The sequence below is a fragment of the Dendronephthya gigantea genome, unplaced genomic scaffold (genome assembly GCF_004324835.1).
Source record: "Dendronephthya gigantea isolate DGI-Jeju-01 unplaced genomic scaffold, DenGig_1.0 000292F, whole genome shotgun sequence".
Taxonomy (NCBI): Eukaryota; Metazoa; Cnidaria; class Anthozoa; order Malacalcyonacea; family Nephtheidae; genus Dendronephthya; species Dendronephthya gigantea.
In genome coordinates, this window is record NW_021163302.1 from 146,873 (window position 1) to 164,582 (window position 17,710).

General features: G+C 37.2%; 2 protein-coding genes and 1 long non-coding RNA gene across 4 annotated transcripts; all 3 read right to left on the reverse strand.

The window, feature by feature from the left end:
* Nucleotides 1–4,766: 4,766 nt before the first annotated feature.
* On the reverse strand, nucleotides 4,767–7,342 carry LOC114541464 (probable serine/threonine-protein kinase ireA). 2 transcript variants are annotated; one of them, XM_028561385.1, is made up of 3 exons: nucleotides 6,922–7,342; nucleotides 5,914–6,472; nucleotides 5,714–5,825 (listed from the first exon to the last, which is right to left on the reverse strand). In XM_028561385.1, the coding sequence occupies exons 1-3, from the start codon at nucleotides 7,339–7,341 to the stop codon at nucleotides 5,812–5,814; spliced, it is 993 nt and encodes a 330-aa protein (XP_028417186.1). In that variant the 5' UTR covers nucleotide 7,342; the 3' UTR covers nucleotides 5,714–5,811. The 2 variants fall into 2 exon arrangements, with proteins under 2 accessions (XP_028417185.1, XP_028417186.1); XM_028561384.1 differs by having other exon boundaries at nucleotides 4,767–6,472.
* A 286-nt stretch (nucleotides 7,343–7,628) lies between these two features.
* Nucleotides 7,629–12,345, reverse strand: LOC114541461 (putative ankyrin repeat protein RF_0381). Its single transcript, XM_028561381.1, has 3 exons — nucleotides 12,144–12,345; nucleotides 10,589–10,870; nucleotides 7,629–8,242 (listed from the first exon to the last, which is right to left on the reverse strand). The coding sequence occupies exons 2-3, from the start codon at nucleotides 10,776–10,778 to the stop codon at nucleotides 7,629–7,631; spliced, it is 804 nt and encodes a 267-aa protein (XP_028417182.1). The 5' UTR covers nucleotides 10,779–10,870; nucleotides 12,144–12,345.
* A 1,576-nt stretch (nucleotides 12,346–13,921) lies between these two features.
* On the reverse strand, nucleotides 13,922–16,193 carry LOC114541465. The gene is made up of 4 exons (XR_003689280.1): nucleotides 16,025–16,193; nucleotides 15,413–15,472; nucleotides 14,849–14,902; nucleotides 13,922–14,062 (listed from the first exon to the last, which is right to left on the reverse strand). It is a non-coding gene; the product is annotated as an uncharacterized LOC114541465 (long non-coding RNA).
* Between the last annotated feature and the right edge of the window lie 1,517 nt (nucleotides 16,194–17,710).

Consider the following 17,710-nt stretch of genomic DNA (forward strand, 5'->3'; position numbering starts at 1 on the left):
CTCCCCTAAACCCTATGTATACCCTACAAGATAAAAAAGCCAGGAAAAAGTGTCGAAAATATACAAATTAGTACACAACACTCGGTCATCACATGATTACCACCAGTCTTGATCGGCTGCTGCGTTGTTGCAAATTACTGTGATATTATTACATAATTTATCAATTTCCTACCTTCCGGGGATTATATCCAAAACATCGTAAAGAGCGACGATCAATAGAACATCGAAATGAGATTTTTTGATTTTTCGACGCAAAAGTTTAATAATATTCTGCGTTTTGGCTCAACTTAAACCACAGGAACCACAGTAGCCCGCTAACAGGCGCGCACGGAGCACGCTGAAGTATGTATTACATCACATGTATATAGTTTCATAAGGTTGGCAACACTCGCTAAAATGTTTCAATTTACGAACTGTGTTCACAAACTTACAGTCTTTAGTCTTATACATGAAAATACTCGTACTTAAATACAAAAATATAAACAAAAAAATTAAATCTATGAATTAATGAATTAATGTGAATTTCTTGAGCGCAAATTAGCATGAGAATGTTTAGATGCGCTATAAAATCTGATCTACATAATAATAAGACTGATATAAATTAAGGATTAAAATTGAAGTAATTACTGCATCTCTTATGGGTATGATAATTACAATATTAGTTCTAAGAGTAGATAAGAATGAAACAATAAGAAACGTCAGGTAATGTCATAAGCTATGCAAAATAAATGAGTTTTTAATTTTTTTCTAAAATTACAAATTGTATCTAAATTTCTGTGCTATTTTGGAAGACGAGTCCATAACTTTGGTGCTGCAAATTTGAAGGCTCTATATCTCAAATTGAGTTGAATGATTTCTGAGGCGGTACATCCAGGAGTACCTTCATTATTTCTCGCAGGTAAAAATTTGGCGGTTCTGTGATTCGAATTAGATCACGCAAATACTCAGGAGCTAGTCCATGGATTACTTGAAAGGTTAATAAGAGAATCTTGAATTCAATCCAAAATTTAAGGGCTGATGTGCCCATATTTTGAAGCCATACAAATCAACGATATCTTGCAAACTAGCAAACTGAATATAAAATTAAATTCGAGCGATTCATCAAGTTACCGCGAGCCTTTGTACGACCCACATCGAATGGCAGAAAATCCCAAAGTTTTTATACAATACCCAGTGCTTCCAATAATAAAGCCCCACTACTGCAAGCCACCTGCTATACAGGGTGTATCAAAAAAAAGGTAATCCAACTTCAACACGCTATTGTACGTGAACTACTCAGTCTATGAACGAATTTTTTTTCACTTTCGGAAAGATCAGGATTTTAACTATCGGATGACATGTTTTTAATACGAAATGGTGAAAAAGTGAGCACATACGAGGCTGATAAAAAATGTTAGTCGCAATCGCATATTTTCACCTTTGAGCCTAATTAAAGCAGTGCATAACAAAAGAAAAGAGCAATTAATCACGAACATGTCACAGCTTACACTGGTTTTATCACTTTTATGCCGCATTGCTTGGAATGTTCTCCTGATGTGATTTATTCATACTTAATATGAATATGCGGGTCGCTTATTCAAAAGCAAAATTCTTCATTTAAATCCCAAAGAGATTTCATTTTCAATGGTTTTAGTCCCAACTCTCAGAGGTGAAAATATGCGATTTTGACTAACACTTTTAGCAGCCTCCTATTTGCTCATTTTTTCACCATTTGTTATCAAAAACATGTCATTCGATGGTTAAAAGCCTAACCTTTCGGAATGTGAAAAAAATTCGTTAATAGAATGAGTAATTCACGTACAATAGCGCACCAAAGTTGGATTACCTTTTTTTTGATACACCCTGTACAAGCAGCACCACTTCAACCGAAACAACAAGATCGGCAGAATGAGGACGTTCCATCTATGCCAGTAAATCAACAACAGGAGCAGCCACAAGACGAGTTAGAGGTTTATGCACGTTCTTCATGTCCATTTTTCGTGTTAGTCTTTTCGCGCTATACCTTTAAGGTCGACACAGACCGGACGCGATGCGGCAACGCGACGCGAATTGAAAATTCGCGCCCACCTTGCCAAATCGCGTCCGGTCTGTGTGGGCCTTTATGCTTGACTCAGATTTTAGCGTTTGATATGCTTCGTCGCGTAGACGTGAGATTAAACAATCTTATATATTTGGGCGGGATTTCGCCGTATATTTCACTGTTGGATACACTTGGATTAAAATTTCTCGTTTCTTTGTGGGTGAGGCTTCGCTGTCGTGCATGTGTGTATGCTTGTGTGAGATTACTACAAAAATTACTTCACTCAAAGTACGTTTCAGTCAAAACTCTCCAACATCTCGTTGGTAAATGCATTTCGTTTTCCCTCGCTTTGCTGGCAGCACGTTTCTTCGAGAGATGAACGCAGCCATCTCCCGCGGCCTCCGCACCTTAAAACCTCAGCTATTAAAGGGTGCGCTACATCAGGAAATTTCTCATTTTCTTGGAGATTGGGATAGCCCGCTTCCTTGGCGGGAGGAGATCAATCGTCAAGGAGGTAATCAAGTCGTCATAAACGCTTGGGACAATCAAGGTGGAAAAAGCCCCCGTCTTATCCGAGCGATGAAAAAGTTAATTTTTTTAATTTTTTTTTTAACCATATTAAACCTCACGTATGTCCGGACTAAAGCGAACTCCGCCGACGCTCTTTCCAGACGATCATCAGAATATGACCATACTTTGACGCCTGCCATTTGGGCAACAATTCAACAACAGTTCGCGGAAGGCCAGGGTCATACATGTGGCCTCATGGCCCTCGACTCCAACCCTATGGTGGATAGATCCGGAAACCCTCTACCGCATTTCACACCATACCCGTCGCTGCACTCTCTAGGTGTGACTCTTTTCGCTCAAGAACTCTCGTACCACTCCTTTGTACTTCAACAACCATATGTTTTCCCCCTCACATGTTGGTTGGTCCCGTTTTCAAGTTCCTTCGATCCGGTAACTTGTCTTGTACTTTGGTAGTGCTCCACTGACGAGTACCCTAGACGTTACTGGTGGCCCTCCTACTTTGTTTTTTCCACGAAGAAAATCAAGCTTGCGTCCAAAGGCATTTCTGGGGTTTTGCTCTTGCCAACTCACTCACCTTTGGGCTTTCCGCATCGCCTTTACGTAACTTCCCATTTGGTGTAACCTAACCTTCGTCGTCTACTCTTATTACCATACCTAATTTTAGTGTGCAGTGATAACAAGTGATAAAAATAGAATGTGCAGTGATAAATGGTATTTTCTCAAAATACCTCACTCTCCTGATATGGATTCGTCAGTAATTGTCCTCAAAAATGGTGATAGGGTGTGATAGAGACTGAAAAATACAGAAAATTTTCTGTATGAGGCACTGCAGAAGCCCTACAAATCTTCCATCTTTGAATTACCAATTTCCAATTATCAAGAATTGTATTATGTCCCACCCCTCTTATTTAATTCTAATTGCCTCATAAATATTCCAAACAAAATAACGCGTTAAAAACAGAATTGGAGTCATTTTTGTCAGCCCTTACTGGATACACTACGTTAACCACAGCTACACCGAGAGATGTATGTCGCTTTCTCGTCTTCAATGATCCTTGAGATGGAGTTGCAGGACGAAATAGGAAACCACATGCAAGGTTTATACCAAGCTGTTGTTGGGCGGTGTTGATGTATTTTTCAATGCCGTTTATAGGACTATTAACGCTCATAATTATATGCAAACCTTAAACAAGGTGAAAACAAGCGAAATGACCGATGTGGGTAACCATCTGTATCTAATTATGCATATTGAGAGGGTATAAAAATTGGTAAACGCCTTTCAGTCCATTCTTGCTCAGTCTCGAGTGGTCAGGTGTACCGACGAGAGCGCCGGAATGCGGGTCGTACTCGGCCTGCACGCGTCGTACTCAAGCTGTGCCAGCTTGTCTCCGACGCCCCTGACCAAAACTTACCCCATTCCTTGTGCACGTGCAAGCTAAGCATGAGTGTGAGTGTTGGTGAATAGGATGCTATTTCAACGACAAGACCCAATTGCATTTGAAAGAAGCTTCAGTGGCGTAGCCAGCCTGACGATTTAGTCATGCTATGCAAATTTTATGTTATTATCATTATTCATTTCTATAAAAATTCATTGTTTTCACAGTCGATGAACACCAAAATATTAGCATAGCATAGAGAAGCTTCCGACCGTCTACGGAATGCAAACGCACTCAAACTCACCATTATGCAACCTCAGTTACTGATCCAAATCTCTGAAACTACCCTACATATGTATGTGTGAAAAATATAAATTAGGTAAATGAACTAATGCAGAACTCAGAAAATAAGTTTAGCTCTGGGAATCACCCCATCTCGGCGCTACGTGTATTTGGACTTTTAGTTTTCCCGACGAAAATTGTTCAAGTTGCAAGCGAACAAATAAAAAGGGCCCGCGGAGCGTGTCAGAGAGTGGAGCTAAGCCCAAATTAGAACTCCCAGTAGAAGTTCAATTTTCTCTAAGTAACTCTTTAGCGCTAATTAAAAAGCTGACTTTTACTTCAAATATTTTAGCCGCAAAAAATATGTGTGTGGGGGGGGGGCTAAAGCCAGGATTGAATGTGCTGGTTTTCCTAAAATTCTCTTTTAAATATCAGAAACTAGTTATAATTCATAATTTTAATTATCTATATAGAGATTACAATATTAAAATGTCATAAAAACTGGTAAGTGTCATTACAAAGGACGCAGTAGACTATGAAGATATATCTGTAGACTATGCTGCTATACATTCAAATGGAACAAGTTACCAGAAGTTTCACTCACATATTTGCCCTAAACGAACTACTAGTTTGTTAAAACACAGACACGATTGTTTTGCGCCGTTAATGAACAAGAATCATTGAAGAATTGTAATCAACCGTCATGCTTTGCAATTATTATTGGTAACATTTGCCTTAAAAGTGATCCACTAACTGTCTTGCATTTTCATTCGAAGGGTAAAATAGCGAATAAATTTCAAATTTCGCATGGATTATAAACGGAAATCTAGATTTTTAGGCGTGAAATGTGAAGTTGATTTGACCACGCAAGGCATGATGGTAAACACGCAATCCTTAAAATATTCCTTGCATCAATAAACACCGACAAATACATCCCATGCAATCTCCCAGTCATCTTCATATTTCATCCTTGTACCAAAATCTTCGTATCCTCCCCTGATAACGCCGCACGCAGTATACGGAAGGACCAGGGCACGAGTATGAACTGACTAGGCATGTGCTAGGAACCGATTAGGGCGGTAAAAATGGCCCAAATTACACTACAACTGCACAAACTATTGCCGAAAATTATAGTCCGTTTATTCACATGAGCAGTTCACCAACATTTACAATTTATACAATGATTATCAGGTTAACTAATTGTTCTTTGTACAAGTTTGTCTAGATTACTAGATGATCCTCTCCTGAGTAGAGCTAAAATATAGCACACATGCACACAAAAAATGGATGCAAAAGTAAATATGATTATGTTGATTTACTCAGTTCAACAGGAAAGAATACCATGTTGTGAAATTCAGATAATTCTTCTCCTTACGCACTCGTCGCTTATATTGTGAAAATATTGGGATAATTTTTCATAACAATGCTTTTCTCTCCGTAAAATAGTTCTGTATCAATCTTTTTCAATGAAAGAGTCACACAGTGCTTCCTCAGCGTATGGTCTCTTATCAATCTTGTGACGAATCAGCCACGACACAAAATTTCGAGCTTTACGATCACCAAGTTTCTTCAAATTCACAGGGTTTCCTTCCAAAATATTTTTCATTTGTTCAAACCTAGATCCAAAAGGGTGTTCACCTTTTGTTAAGATGAAGAAAGCAATCATGCCCGCTACCTGAACATCCGATTTCTTTTTGAACGTACCTTTTTCTTCTTTGTCTATTGCTTCAATTACTTCTGTTGGCATCCATCCGTGAGTGCCTTTAGCATCTGTTTCAACTGTAGTTTCATCGTCTTTTAGAACGCGGCTTAATCCAAAATCTGCCAATTTCACGCGACCCTCGATATCAGCCAGGACGTTTGATGGTTTTAGATCTCTGTGCAATATTCTTTTACCATGAAGAAATTCAAGTCCTGAAAGAATTTCCTTAATCATTCGTGGACCACGCTCTTGTAGATGTTCAATACTGGATGCATGAACAAGTTCCATTAAGGTTTCTTCGCAAAGATCAAGAATAAGATATATGAAGGTATCGTCACGGTGAAAATGTCGATAACTCACTATAAATGGTGAGTCGCTTGTTTTAATAAGATCCATAATTTCCCTTTCGTTTTCAGCTATTTTATCACACTTTTGTACCAGCATTTTCTTAACAGCAACTTCAGTCCCATCCTCCATGAGACCAACATAGACACTTGAATATCCACCATCGCCAATTCTGAATTGCTTGTCGGCGACAAAAGCCTGCATCGGAATGCCAATCTTTGAAAAAAAACACGATAAATATTCCACAGTGAGAAGAAAAAAGCAAGAACACATTCACGGCTTAAAAAGTATATTCTCAACTTCTAAAGCCCTGGGCAAACTAGGAAACATTGTTGCGGAAACATTTATGTTTCGCAATGTTTCCTCATATGTTTCCCTGTTTGCCCACCCTGGGAAATATTGTTGCGGAAGCAGTGGCGTAGCCAGCCTGACGATTTAGTCATGCTATGCAAATTTTATGTTATTATCATTATTCATTTCTTTAGAAACTCATTGTTTTCACAGTCAATGAACACCAAAATATTAGCATAGCATGACTAAATTGTCGGGCTGGCTACGCCACTGGAAAAGCGCATAGCCGAGCTGACGCGATGAAAATCGTAAACTTCTTATATACACAAAAGTTAATTACTACATAAGCTCATTTCAATGTTTTCAACTATTACCTTGTCTAACTTATTGCAATTCTTTGTTTTCAAAATTTCAATTTTCTCACGATGTTTAACGGAGCGCCTGAGGATAGTTGCAATCTCATCATGACCAAAGCGAACACTCCATTCAAGAAGACTCATCTGTCTGCCTTTAACAAGAAATGTTTGAGCTCTCCGCACAGTAACGTTCTTTTTCAACAAAAGGTTGACCAAAACAGCTGAATTGTTCACAACAGCTATCTTTAGGATATCAGTACCAAGTGTAGAAGCGTTAATTTTACTTTCAAGACCCTTACCATTTACATCAGCACCATTCTCAACAAGGTATTTTACCATCTCTAGCCACCCCTTTTTAACAGCAGTGTCTAGGACTGTATATTTGTTATTATTCTTTCCATTTACATCAGCGCCATATCCCACAAGATATTTCACCATTTCTAACGTACTTTCAGTAACTGCAATGCAGCACTGTCCATCCGTCAGTAGCATTTCCATTTACATCAGCGCCATTTTCAACAAGATACTTTACAATTTCTAGCGCATCTTTAAAAACGGCAGCGTGCAGCACTGTCCATCCGTCAGTAGCATTGCCATTTACATCAGCGCCATTTTCAACAAGATACTTTACAATTTCTAGCGCATCTTTAAAAACAGCAGCGTGCAGCACTGTCCATCCGTCAGTAGCATTTCCATTTACATCAGCGCCATTTCAACAAGATACTTTACAATTCTAGCGCATCTTTAGAAACAGCAGCGTGCAGCACTGTCCATCCGTCAGTAGCCTTTCCATTTACATCAGCGCCATTTTCAACAAGACACTTTACCATTTCTGACGCATCTCTAGTAACAGCATAGTGCAGCACTGTCTTCCCGATAATATCCTTTTCATTTACATCTGCGCCGTTTTCAACTAGATATTTCACCATTTCTAACGTACTTTCAGTAACTGCAACGTGCAGCACTGTCCATCCGTCAGTAGCCTTCCCATTTACATCAGCGCCGCTTTCAACTAGATAATTCACGATTTCTAACGTACATTTAGTAACTGCAACGTGCAGCACTGTCCATCCGTCAGTAGCGTTCCAATCAAAAGCAGTCCTTCTGTCAATAGCATATCCATTTACATCAGCGCCATTTTCAACCAAATACTTTACAATTTCTAGCGCATCTACTTGATCTACTGGACTAAACTGAAAAGCACGGCACAGAATTGTCATCTTCCAAAGATCTTTTTTGTTTTCACCACGTTCAACGTCCTTTCTTATTTCGTCCCAAAATTGTTTTCTTTCTTCACAGACATTTATGCTTCCACTTGCCTCTTTCTTTTTCTCAATACCTATAAATATGCAACATTAAGATTCAGTTTACATGAAAAAGAAAGATGAAAGATAAAAAACCGGGCCGTGCCCAACGAAATTTCATTGCGGGTCTCCCGCAACAATTTATCCGCTCGCATTACGCAGGCATGAATGATTTCTGGAAGACGTGAAATTTTACAATAGTCGGAAGAAAATGGCTGTAACATCTATAGCTTTGTATCCCGAACAAGGCCTAAAATCCGTTCACGCCAGGGATTTATTTAGCGGAGACATGCACCTCAAAAGAATACATATTTTCAACACATGCATAGGAGACTTTGGCGAAATGTGCCTTATAATTATATAGTTTTTCCTTGTGCACGAGCTACATTGTATCAGGTGATAAGAAAATTAAAAATGTGTCGAAGGGTTATAGGGTAGAAATTTAAATTATTGAATAGCCTGAATGGTTCCAACGGGATATTTATTATTTTACTCATTTATTTGGTATCGCCTTTGCCAATAGCGAACGCAATTGCGTAGGCCAATAGTTGTGGGACCTTGATGGTTAGGGCCGTCTAACCAGAAGCTTAATGCGGATTTTTTGCATGAAAATGTCGAACGATGGACTTTTTGCGATCGCTTTTCTTTTGAATACAAACAATCAAGTGGAACTATAATCCCATGCATTAGATGATTTTGAATTACCATTTGATTTTGAGGATATATTGACTTAACATGGCGGACGGTCGTGTTGAAGACTCTTCTGACAAAATTGTCAATAATTTCAATGATAATTTTGATTTAAATCAATTAAAAGTGCATATATCATCTAAGAATATTGTCTATGATGGAATAAGAGCAAAATGGTGCAATAATTACGATTCGTTGAAAGTATTTATCGAAAATGTCTTTTGTCAACACGGGAAATGGTGGCTGCCAGGAAGCAACGCAAAAAGGTTTGATTCCTGTACATCCGATTTCGTAGTAATATGGTATCCCGGTAAGCACGACACTCTGACCTTTAATGGTTATGTTGGAAAGCGAGCAAAAGAATGTTTAATAAAACTTTGTACAAATATGATAACTGTCTTTCTGAATGGGGCTCAGCTCCTTCCGGAGTCCCACAAGGAACAAAGTTGGGACCGTGGTTATTTTTACTGCTAATAAATGATTTAGTTCTTAACAACGATATAAATGCCCTTTTGTGGAAGTACGTTGATGATACAACATCTTCAGAAATCGTAGAAAGGGGGTCTCCGAGTTATTCACAAAACATAGCTGATAACGTCGCCCAATGGTCTTCAAATAAACTGAAATTAAATGATGAAAAATGCAAAGAATTACGGATATGCTTTGCAAAAACCAAGAAGACTTTCAACCGATTTATGTATACGGAAAAGAATTAGAAGTCGTTAGAAGTGCAAAAGTGCTGGGGGTCACAATAACTAGCGACCTATCGTGGAATGTTCACATAAATAATGTTATAAAGAAAGCAGCGAAACGGCTATACTTTCTTGTGCAATTGAAAAGAGCTAAACTATCTCGAAAAGATCTCGTGCTCTTTTACATTACATGCATTCGATCTGTTTTGACTTATGCAATCCCAGTATTCTTCTATGCTTTACCGAAGTACATCCTAAATGAATTGGAACGTTTACAAAAACGGGCATTATCAATTATCAACCCAGGAATAACGTATCATGAAGCCCTATTGGAAGCGAATATTCCCACCATTATGTCATACGGTGAAAAAATAATGTAGGGATTTTTTTACCAAACTGTGAATGATAAACATAACAAGCTGAATAAACTTTTACCCCCGATTCATGAAGGAGCTCATCAATTAAGACAAAATAGGCATTTAAAATCCCCAATTGGAGAAAAACCGTTTCAGAGATACTTTTATCATGGCCTCCGCCATAAACTATGGTCGTTAGACTTGGCGAATTTTTATCGGTATCTTAATAATTAACGGGAACTTTTAAATATAGATTATTTAAATAGTTATATATAGATTGTTTGTAGTGTTTGTCAATGTGTTTTCATTTTAGATTAGCTTGTAAATACGCAATTCAGTTTTCGAGTTGCCTATGTATTTTACAATTTTTTACAATTACAATTACAAACACATTTCAAAAGAAAGCGATAGCAAAAAATCGGTCGCGCGACATTTTGCACTGAATGGTTCGAAAGCCGCCTTTATAACCGTCTGATTTCTTTGCTACGCTATTGTTCCTACGATATATAATCATGAACATGTGAATATGCAATCCCCCCCCACGCCCAATTAGGCAGTCCATCTGCAACCCTGATCAAAATGTACGAGTTAGTAGAGGATAGGATTTTTACTTCTATCATAGGACATTTGTTTTAATTCTCACCGCCATCACATTCTTCGTTTTGAATGCCTTTTTCTTGGAGTTCATCTTCAACTTCTTTCTGTTTATTAACTGACTGGGCTTGTTTATTTTGGGACGAAGCGCTATTATTGTTTTCCGTAAAGCTTGAAGTTACGTCGCTGTCCTCAGCCTGGGACATCATAACATTATCATCTTCCTTGAGTTCAGTCATTCTTACATTATTTTTTACAATCTTCTTTGGTGCTTATAACAAGATCATATCATCTTGCCTGACCGTCATCTTCGAAATAGCGCGATGGGAACCTGAAAACCAAGTTATTAATTACTGTTAGCTCTAAATGATTAAAACTGTTGAAAAATCACTATCCGGCGGAAGCACTATCTAATTTTCGTCAAATCGGCCCTAAAAGGATAACAGCTATCTTTGGAACCAATTTATAGCCAAATCTAGGCCATTGCCAGTCACTTTTCTTTGTTTACGTCGGCGGGATTGTCTATGGTGAAGACAAAAGCAGAAGAGATAGCAGCCGAGTAGTCGTTCCAGTTTAAGTGTTTCAGAAAAGTTCACTGCTTTATCTAATGTACTGGCATAACAGATCAGTGTACACGACCCAATTTTTGTTTTCTAACGTTAATCTAGGCCAACTATATGTTTCGGTTGTATATCGCGTATCGACGATCGAGAAACAAACGAACGAAAAATGCTTTACATGCAATAGACCCTCCATGCAGCAATAACATTGATAGCCAATACTCGCCGATATTGCTCGATCTTCAGATGATCACTCGATCTTTCTAGTCATGCGCTTCTTAATTCACAATGCTGTTTGCTAACTTGCTACCCTGAACCCTCAATAATATTATTAAGGATGATGTGAAGTCTGTTCTACGAATATTTTCTGTTCAAAACAAATTAAGCAACATTTCAAAAGTTGTCCTCAACGGAAACTTAATTAAAATGAAATCAAATAAGACAAAGCTTCTTTTAGTGTCCAACTGTCATGACGCGAGCTTTGAAATATTGGCAAGTTTTTTATGAAACGAAAATATGTCTAAAACAGACTTTGCAAAAATCTAAGCAACACAACAGCAATGGGGTTTAGACCAGTCACCATAGAAAGGGTCAACTGTACGATCACGTCGATCAGAGTGTATATTCTTTATAATTTTATATTCATGTTCATAAACCGTAACTGAAACAATCGTCTTTAAAAGGGAATCAGTCGGGCAAACAAGACGGATGTATGAATACGCACCCTCGATTTTGCCACCTTGTTATTGACTATTCTAGGGCTATTCTAGGTATAGTTTGCGCCTCTACGGTGAATTAATACTGCTACACACAATATGCCTCGCACAAATATGATACTCGATAATCCCATGATTATTAGTTGCGTCTTAGTTCTGTCGTACTGGACAAATTACTGACTAAGCACGGTTCTTCATTAACTTCCTATCTTAAGTAATAGATATCCAAAGATGACGACACGGCATCCAAAATGATTATTAGTTGCGTCTCAGTTCTGTAGTACTGGACAAATTACTGACTAAGCAGGGTTCTTCATTAACTCCCTACCTTAAATAATAGATATCCAACGATGACGACACGGCATCCAAAATAAAGCAAATATAATTTGGATAAAAAATGTTGGTAGTCTTCTTTCCAGACCTAATCTTCGATCACGAAATCAAATATCGTCAATAATATTATTAGTTATCCAATAATATTAGTCATAGCCATCCAATCACTTTGTTGTATGAACTTGTATCATAGTTAGTATGGTTGTATGCTGTATGTTCTGTCGATGAAGTAATTCCGCCGGAAGTAGAACGTAAACGAAACTAGTTCTCAGGCTTTAGTAGGGTAAAAACCGACAAAAGTATACAATAATTGGCAAGGCCGTATTTTGTGAATTCTAAAACATGCACAACTAAACTAAACTTGCAACTTTGCAACTAAACTTAGCCATTTTACTAATTCTAGTATGAATTTATATACTAGCTGTCGTGATTTATTTCCGTCTTCTTGCCTAGATACAAAGTTAGACTGGCTAATTAACATGCAATGATACTGCATGACTGAACCAGCCTCTTCAACCAGCCTTATATAAGTATACTTCCACTGAAAATTAAATTATTGACATCGAAATATTTCAGCTTAGTTTTTCAATAAATAAAAGATTTTGCGTTCCATTTTGAACTTATCCGCCATTTAAGCTAAAATACTTTCCTTTACATACACTGGAACTATATAGACTATCGCGTTCAGCGCGCGTATCTTTTGCAACTGGATGGATAACTGGTGATAAACATGTTGGGAAACAGGTGAGTTTTCTTTCTAATGACTGGAAATCAAACAACGTTTCGAACGATTTTTTTCTGTCATAGCCAAGAAGAATTTTAAACTCTGCAGCAACTCTCAATAAGAGTGTACGTCTTTACGAGCTCCTTTTTAAAATCTTTAAACTACCTCTTTCAGTAAACTGGTGGAACATAGCTAATAATATAACAGGTTGTTTGTTACTATTTTCCGCGCTTCGACCCAAGATACGACTGGTCGAAATCAAGGTCGCTCATACTGCATACGTCCATACCTTGTAAAATAGTTGCATTCAGGCACTTAATGAGATCAGCGGCTGGGGGAGGCAGTGGTGCTGGTTTTAACAAACTTTTGTCGCCATGGTTATAAATGTTTATTTATCATTTATGGTTCCTAATTTTAATGATCAAAATCACAGATTACAAAGTTATAAAAGTTGTAAACGTCACGTGACAAAGGACAGAACGTGTATCTATTATACTATACTGATATGCATACAAAAAGAACAAGTTTATTTTGTGTTTTTCTACTGTCATGAACAGTTTATATTTTTCAAACTAAGTCAATAAAATCATCCGGGATGAATTGTAAATAACATCTTGGTAGGTGCAAACAGTCGCCAAAAACAATTCAGCCGTGGTCGGTAGCCCGTTGTCACTATCAATTAAGCTCTCTATTGGAATGTCTGTTGAATCGCGAGGCTAAAAGAGATAATTTGAAACAAACCAATTCTAAGTCATTTATGCGAAATGTTGTATAACAAACTATTAGCTTCTAAAAAACAATACCTTCTACAATTTATTGGCAACAAAAGGTATAGTAACCATGAATTTTAACTGTAGCAGCAAAATTTCTTGACGGAAAAGTACCATCCACTTGGGCTGTAATAGTCTTCGAGTTGCTGTTTATTGGAAAAACCATATTTTCTGAATTGACCGATACGGCATTTTGAGGGTATGTGTAGTACATTAGTTGCCTTTCGTCTTCAATAATACCACTTGCGCCCTTTAGATAGACGTTTATGAAACTTCTGACCCTGTCGTTGGTGTTTGACCCGAATAAACTTTCGCAAAAACCACGACGTCAACTGCATCACTGGGAACTCCGGCATTAGCTAGAGAGATCACAACTCCTGTTGGGGTGACATCGTGATTCATGCTAGAAAGCTTGTGAAACTAGTAATAAGCAATTAAAAATTCTGGTGAGGAATAAATTTTTATCATCACCGATGGCGTAGCTAAAACGATGATTGCTTTCACGTAGCTAATGTGGTCTATAGAGTTTCTTGAAATTTGTTAGATGCACATTTTAAACAGAGATATTAGAAACATCGAAATGTTTGACTGGAAGTCTTTGGCAAACCTGGGCAGCCTGTTCCCTTTGTTTGTACATTTAAATATTTAAAAATAGGCGAGGTGTTTACAAGCCTATATTTACTAAGCCGAAGGCGAAGTGAATATAGGCTTGTAATCACCAAGCCTGAGGCGGCTAATTTTTTTTAAGTATAAATTTCGAGGTATTTACAAATAAGAATCAACGCAATTTGACAAAAAAAATTTAATTACTAATTCAAATTTCGTATTAGTTTTTGAAAAAAGGATAAAAAAGCTATATTCACTGACCAGTGACTATCACTTCAGAGACAGTGAATTTTGACCAATCAGAATGCAGGAAAACCAATAGTCACCTCGAAATTTATACTAAAAGGATATATTGTGCATGACGCGTGCTGTGCGCATTAAAAGTTACAGAATATATTACGTGAAAAACGATGATCTTTTCTGCGTCTGCAAATGTGTCCTTCACTAACAACTGAAGTTAAACTTCAGGCAATTACTTGCAAGTGATTTAACTAATAAACATGCAGGTATTGCATGAGTGACGGAGTTGTACATCTTGAACATTTGTAATATGTTCCCGAGCTATATATAGTTATACATATATTTGGACAATATACCTACCGTTTTATGACAATCCAGTTGAACGTTAACTTTGAAGTTTTCGCTTTTTGTTATCTAAAAGATTGTAGCAAATATAGTTTTAAACGTCAACAAACGGCATGCTAACATGCTAACATACTCTTTAAAGGATATTGGCAATAAAAAATAAGTTAGTCCGATTTGAAATAACTCTGAAAACTGTAAATTAAGTTTCAAATTCAATTTTTCATATCTTCCTAAGTTCTTGAAATATCCAGGCTGAAGTTAGCGAGTTGTCCGCCATCTTGTCTTATAATTAGATCTAATTAAATGACGTCACAACCAGGGAAAAATTATAAACGCATGCAACTTTTTTTAATGTACAAGTGGAATGCATTTGACTTTGTATAGCAAGCGTATGAGTAAATTAAACACATCACCGATGAATTATTATTTAGCATGATCTACAAGGCACAAGAAATGCTAACGAAAATCACAACTGAATACGGATTTTGCAATATATACATATACTTTATATCTCTTTAAAATAAGAAAAAGTTATTTCTATTGCCAATGTCCAAACTGAACATTCTGCTGTTTTCTTACCACAAAGCAAAACCAAAGAGCGAAGCAAACAAGTCTTGAAGACATGTCGTTAAACCGGTGCTACAAAACAAGTCATAAAACTTAATACAAATATAAATCTATAGTTAGGTGTTGCTAGATGGGGATGGCACACTAGCTAAATTTCCTACTAAGAGAATTGAATTGATGCATGCATATATAAAAGCATCATACTACAGCGATTCATTTCATTAAAAATCGATATGTAATGTTTGTAGCTTCACTGGGATAGAAATTCAATGTCAACGAGTTCCCAATAAATCTACAGGGGTAGACGCGGTGCGTAGAATGAAACGAACTCGACGTAGGAATTTTGATAATTTATTAACAGGATATATACAGGTTTGGGTCGAATAAGTCGATTGAGAATATTGCGTCGGTTCGAACTAAAATATGATAAGCAGACAAACTATAGTAACCTATCACATGAAATTAATACGAGTATACTTGATAGTTGACATAAATGAGCTATACTTATCAAACTAATAATTAGCATGCAATACAATATAAGAACTAAACCGATTTTAGCAGCGCTTATCGAAACACTTAGCGCGACAATTGCTAACTGAAACAACGTATTATCTATTTACTTACTTTGGTTTGCAGACGCGCCAACTTTAACTATCATGCGCGTTGATATAGCTTTGATCGAGGTAGAATAAAGATAGAATTTTTTGTCTCGCAATGCGAATAGAATTGTAGCATAAACCTTTGCTTTCTTGCAAGCGTCCACATTCGAGACTCAGCGTAGAATAAGTAACCTAAGCTAGGTAGACTGTTTTTGTGTAGCAGGAACCGGATTTCAAAACATAGAAACGCGGTGTGTTTGTGACGGACATAGCGTGGCTAGGCAAGGCAACCGCATTGCGCATTTGCTAACCAAATTTACGCATTTGATGTAAATCTTTGCGCTGAAACGGAAAATAACAACTTGTTTTTGCCAGAAGGTCTTTACAAAATAACAACTTGAACGACCTTCCGGTTCGAAACCAACAATGTTTACAACACGAGCGGCCGTGTTGTGTTGAATATACAAGTGTGTGAAGTTTGAAATTAATTTTGTGATAAATTAGATTTGAATACATAGCAAACCGAAGACGACCGCAAGGGGAAAAAAATTAATACGATCGCGGTTGCAGAACGAAATGTTATGAACTGCTGAGAACGACAACACAATAATCAAATCAAAAACATTTTAAAAAATGTCTGTCATGGACCGAGGTTTGTCCTACTGTAGGTTATTAACCGCCATTTTTAAGGTTATTTCTGAACAGTACTGCATTGATTTCGCTTAGAATGAAACCGCAGTACCATGGTACGTGCTGTAAATCATCCTGACCAACAACCGAGTTCCCCTCAAGATTCAAGAATATTGTGTTTAATTAAATTCCTGCCTGGTTCATCAAATGTAACCATATTCCAAGCACGCGCTTAAGCCTGCGAAACATTTAATCGTAATGTCGTGAACAAGTCATTTTCACGGATGAGAAATAGTCCGGTTCTAAATTTTTCTTTATTTCTGTGTTCAAATCGGCTATTGTTTACTGCGCATAACTGAATTGAAATATTCTATTATATCAGCCATCTTGACAGCTTGTCATACTTACTATTAAGTAGAAGAACCAGGCCTAATTTAGCAAATCCTGTCGCGCAGAACTAAAAGGCGCTATTCGTCTAATTCTTTTGTAAATTCTACCTTAAAATTACTCACGCAGAATCATAACCGAAGAATGAAATATAAAATTCAGGCAGTTTGAAAAGAAAACGATCAAAAAACGAAAATAATCAGAATTTCTAGAAGTATATGGTTGCTATGGACGAGTAACTTGAGAAAGCAAAACACATCTTAGACTTCGCACCTTGTCTTACAGCCCGTATGTAGCTATTACAAGTGTGTCTGTAAGTCTGTTACAATTTCAAATTAAATGCACCATTTATATACACAAAAACACATGTATAAACATGTATGTACTGTTTTTTTCTTAAATTTTCTGCCGTGTAAGGCAAATTTGCCCTTAAGTATCTGCTAATGCTTATGTGCACGTCGCTACCGCAGCTATAAAAAATATAGTGCATCTTTCTTCAGTAGCTAGGAAAATGTCTGAGCAGAAATTTTCAACATAGTGCTATCATTCTGTAAGCGCTTTTGTACTAAGCGTTCAGTGCCCTTCAAACATATAAATTCTGATATAGGAAATTTTTGGCTAAATATTTGACAATGGGAATCAATTTCGGCTTCTAGATCCTATTTAATATTGAACAAACAAAAGAGCGGCCAAG

What these genes read in the sequence shown, in the direction of transcription:
- LOC114541464 (XM_028561384.1), bottom strand. Translation starts at nt 7,341, where the DNA reads ATGGTGAAATATCTTGTGGGATATGGCGCTGATGTAAATGGAAAGAAT. An exon ending in ATTGCAATAAGTTAGACAAG is followed by an intron (nt 6,473 to 6,921) that starts GTAATAGTTGAA and finishes TTTTTTTCAAAG; the next exon opens with ATTGGCATTCCGATGCAGGC.
- LOC114541461 (XM_028561381.1), bottom strand. Translation starts at nt 10,778, where the DNA reads ATGACTGAACTCAAGGAAGATGATAATGTTATGATGTCCCAGGCTGAG. An exon ending in AAACGAAGAATGTGATGGCG is followed by an intron (nt 8,243 to 10,588) that starts GTGAGAATTAAA and finishes GCATATTTATAG; the next exon opens with GTATTGAGAAAAAGAAAGAG.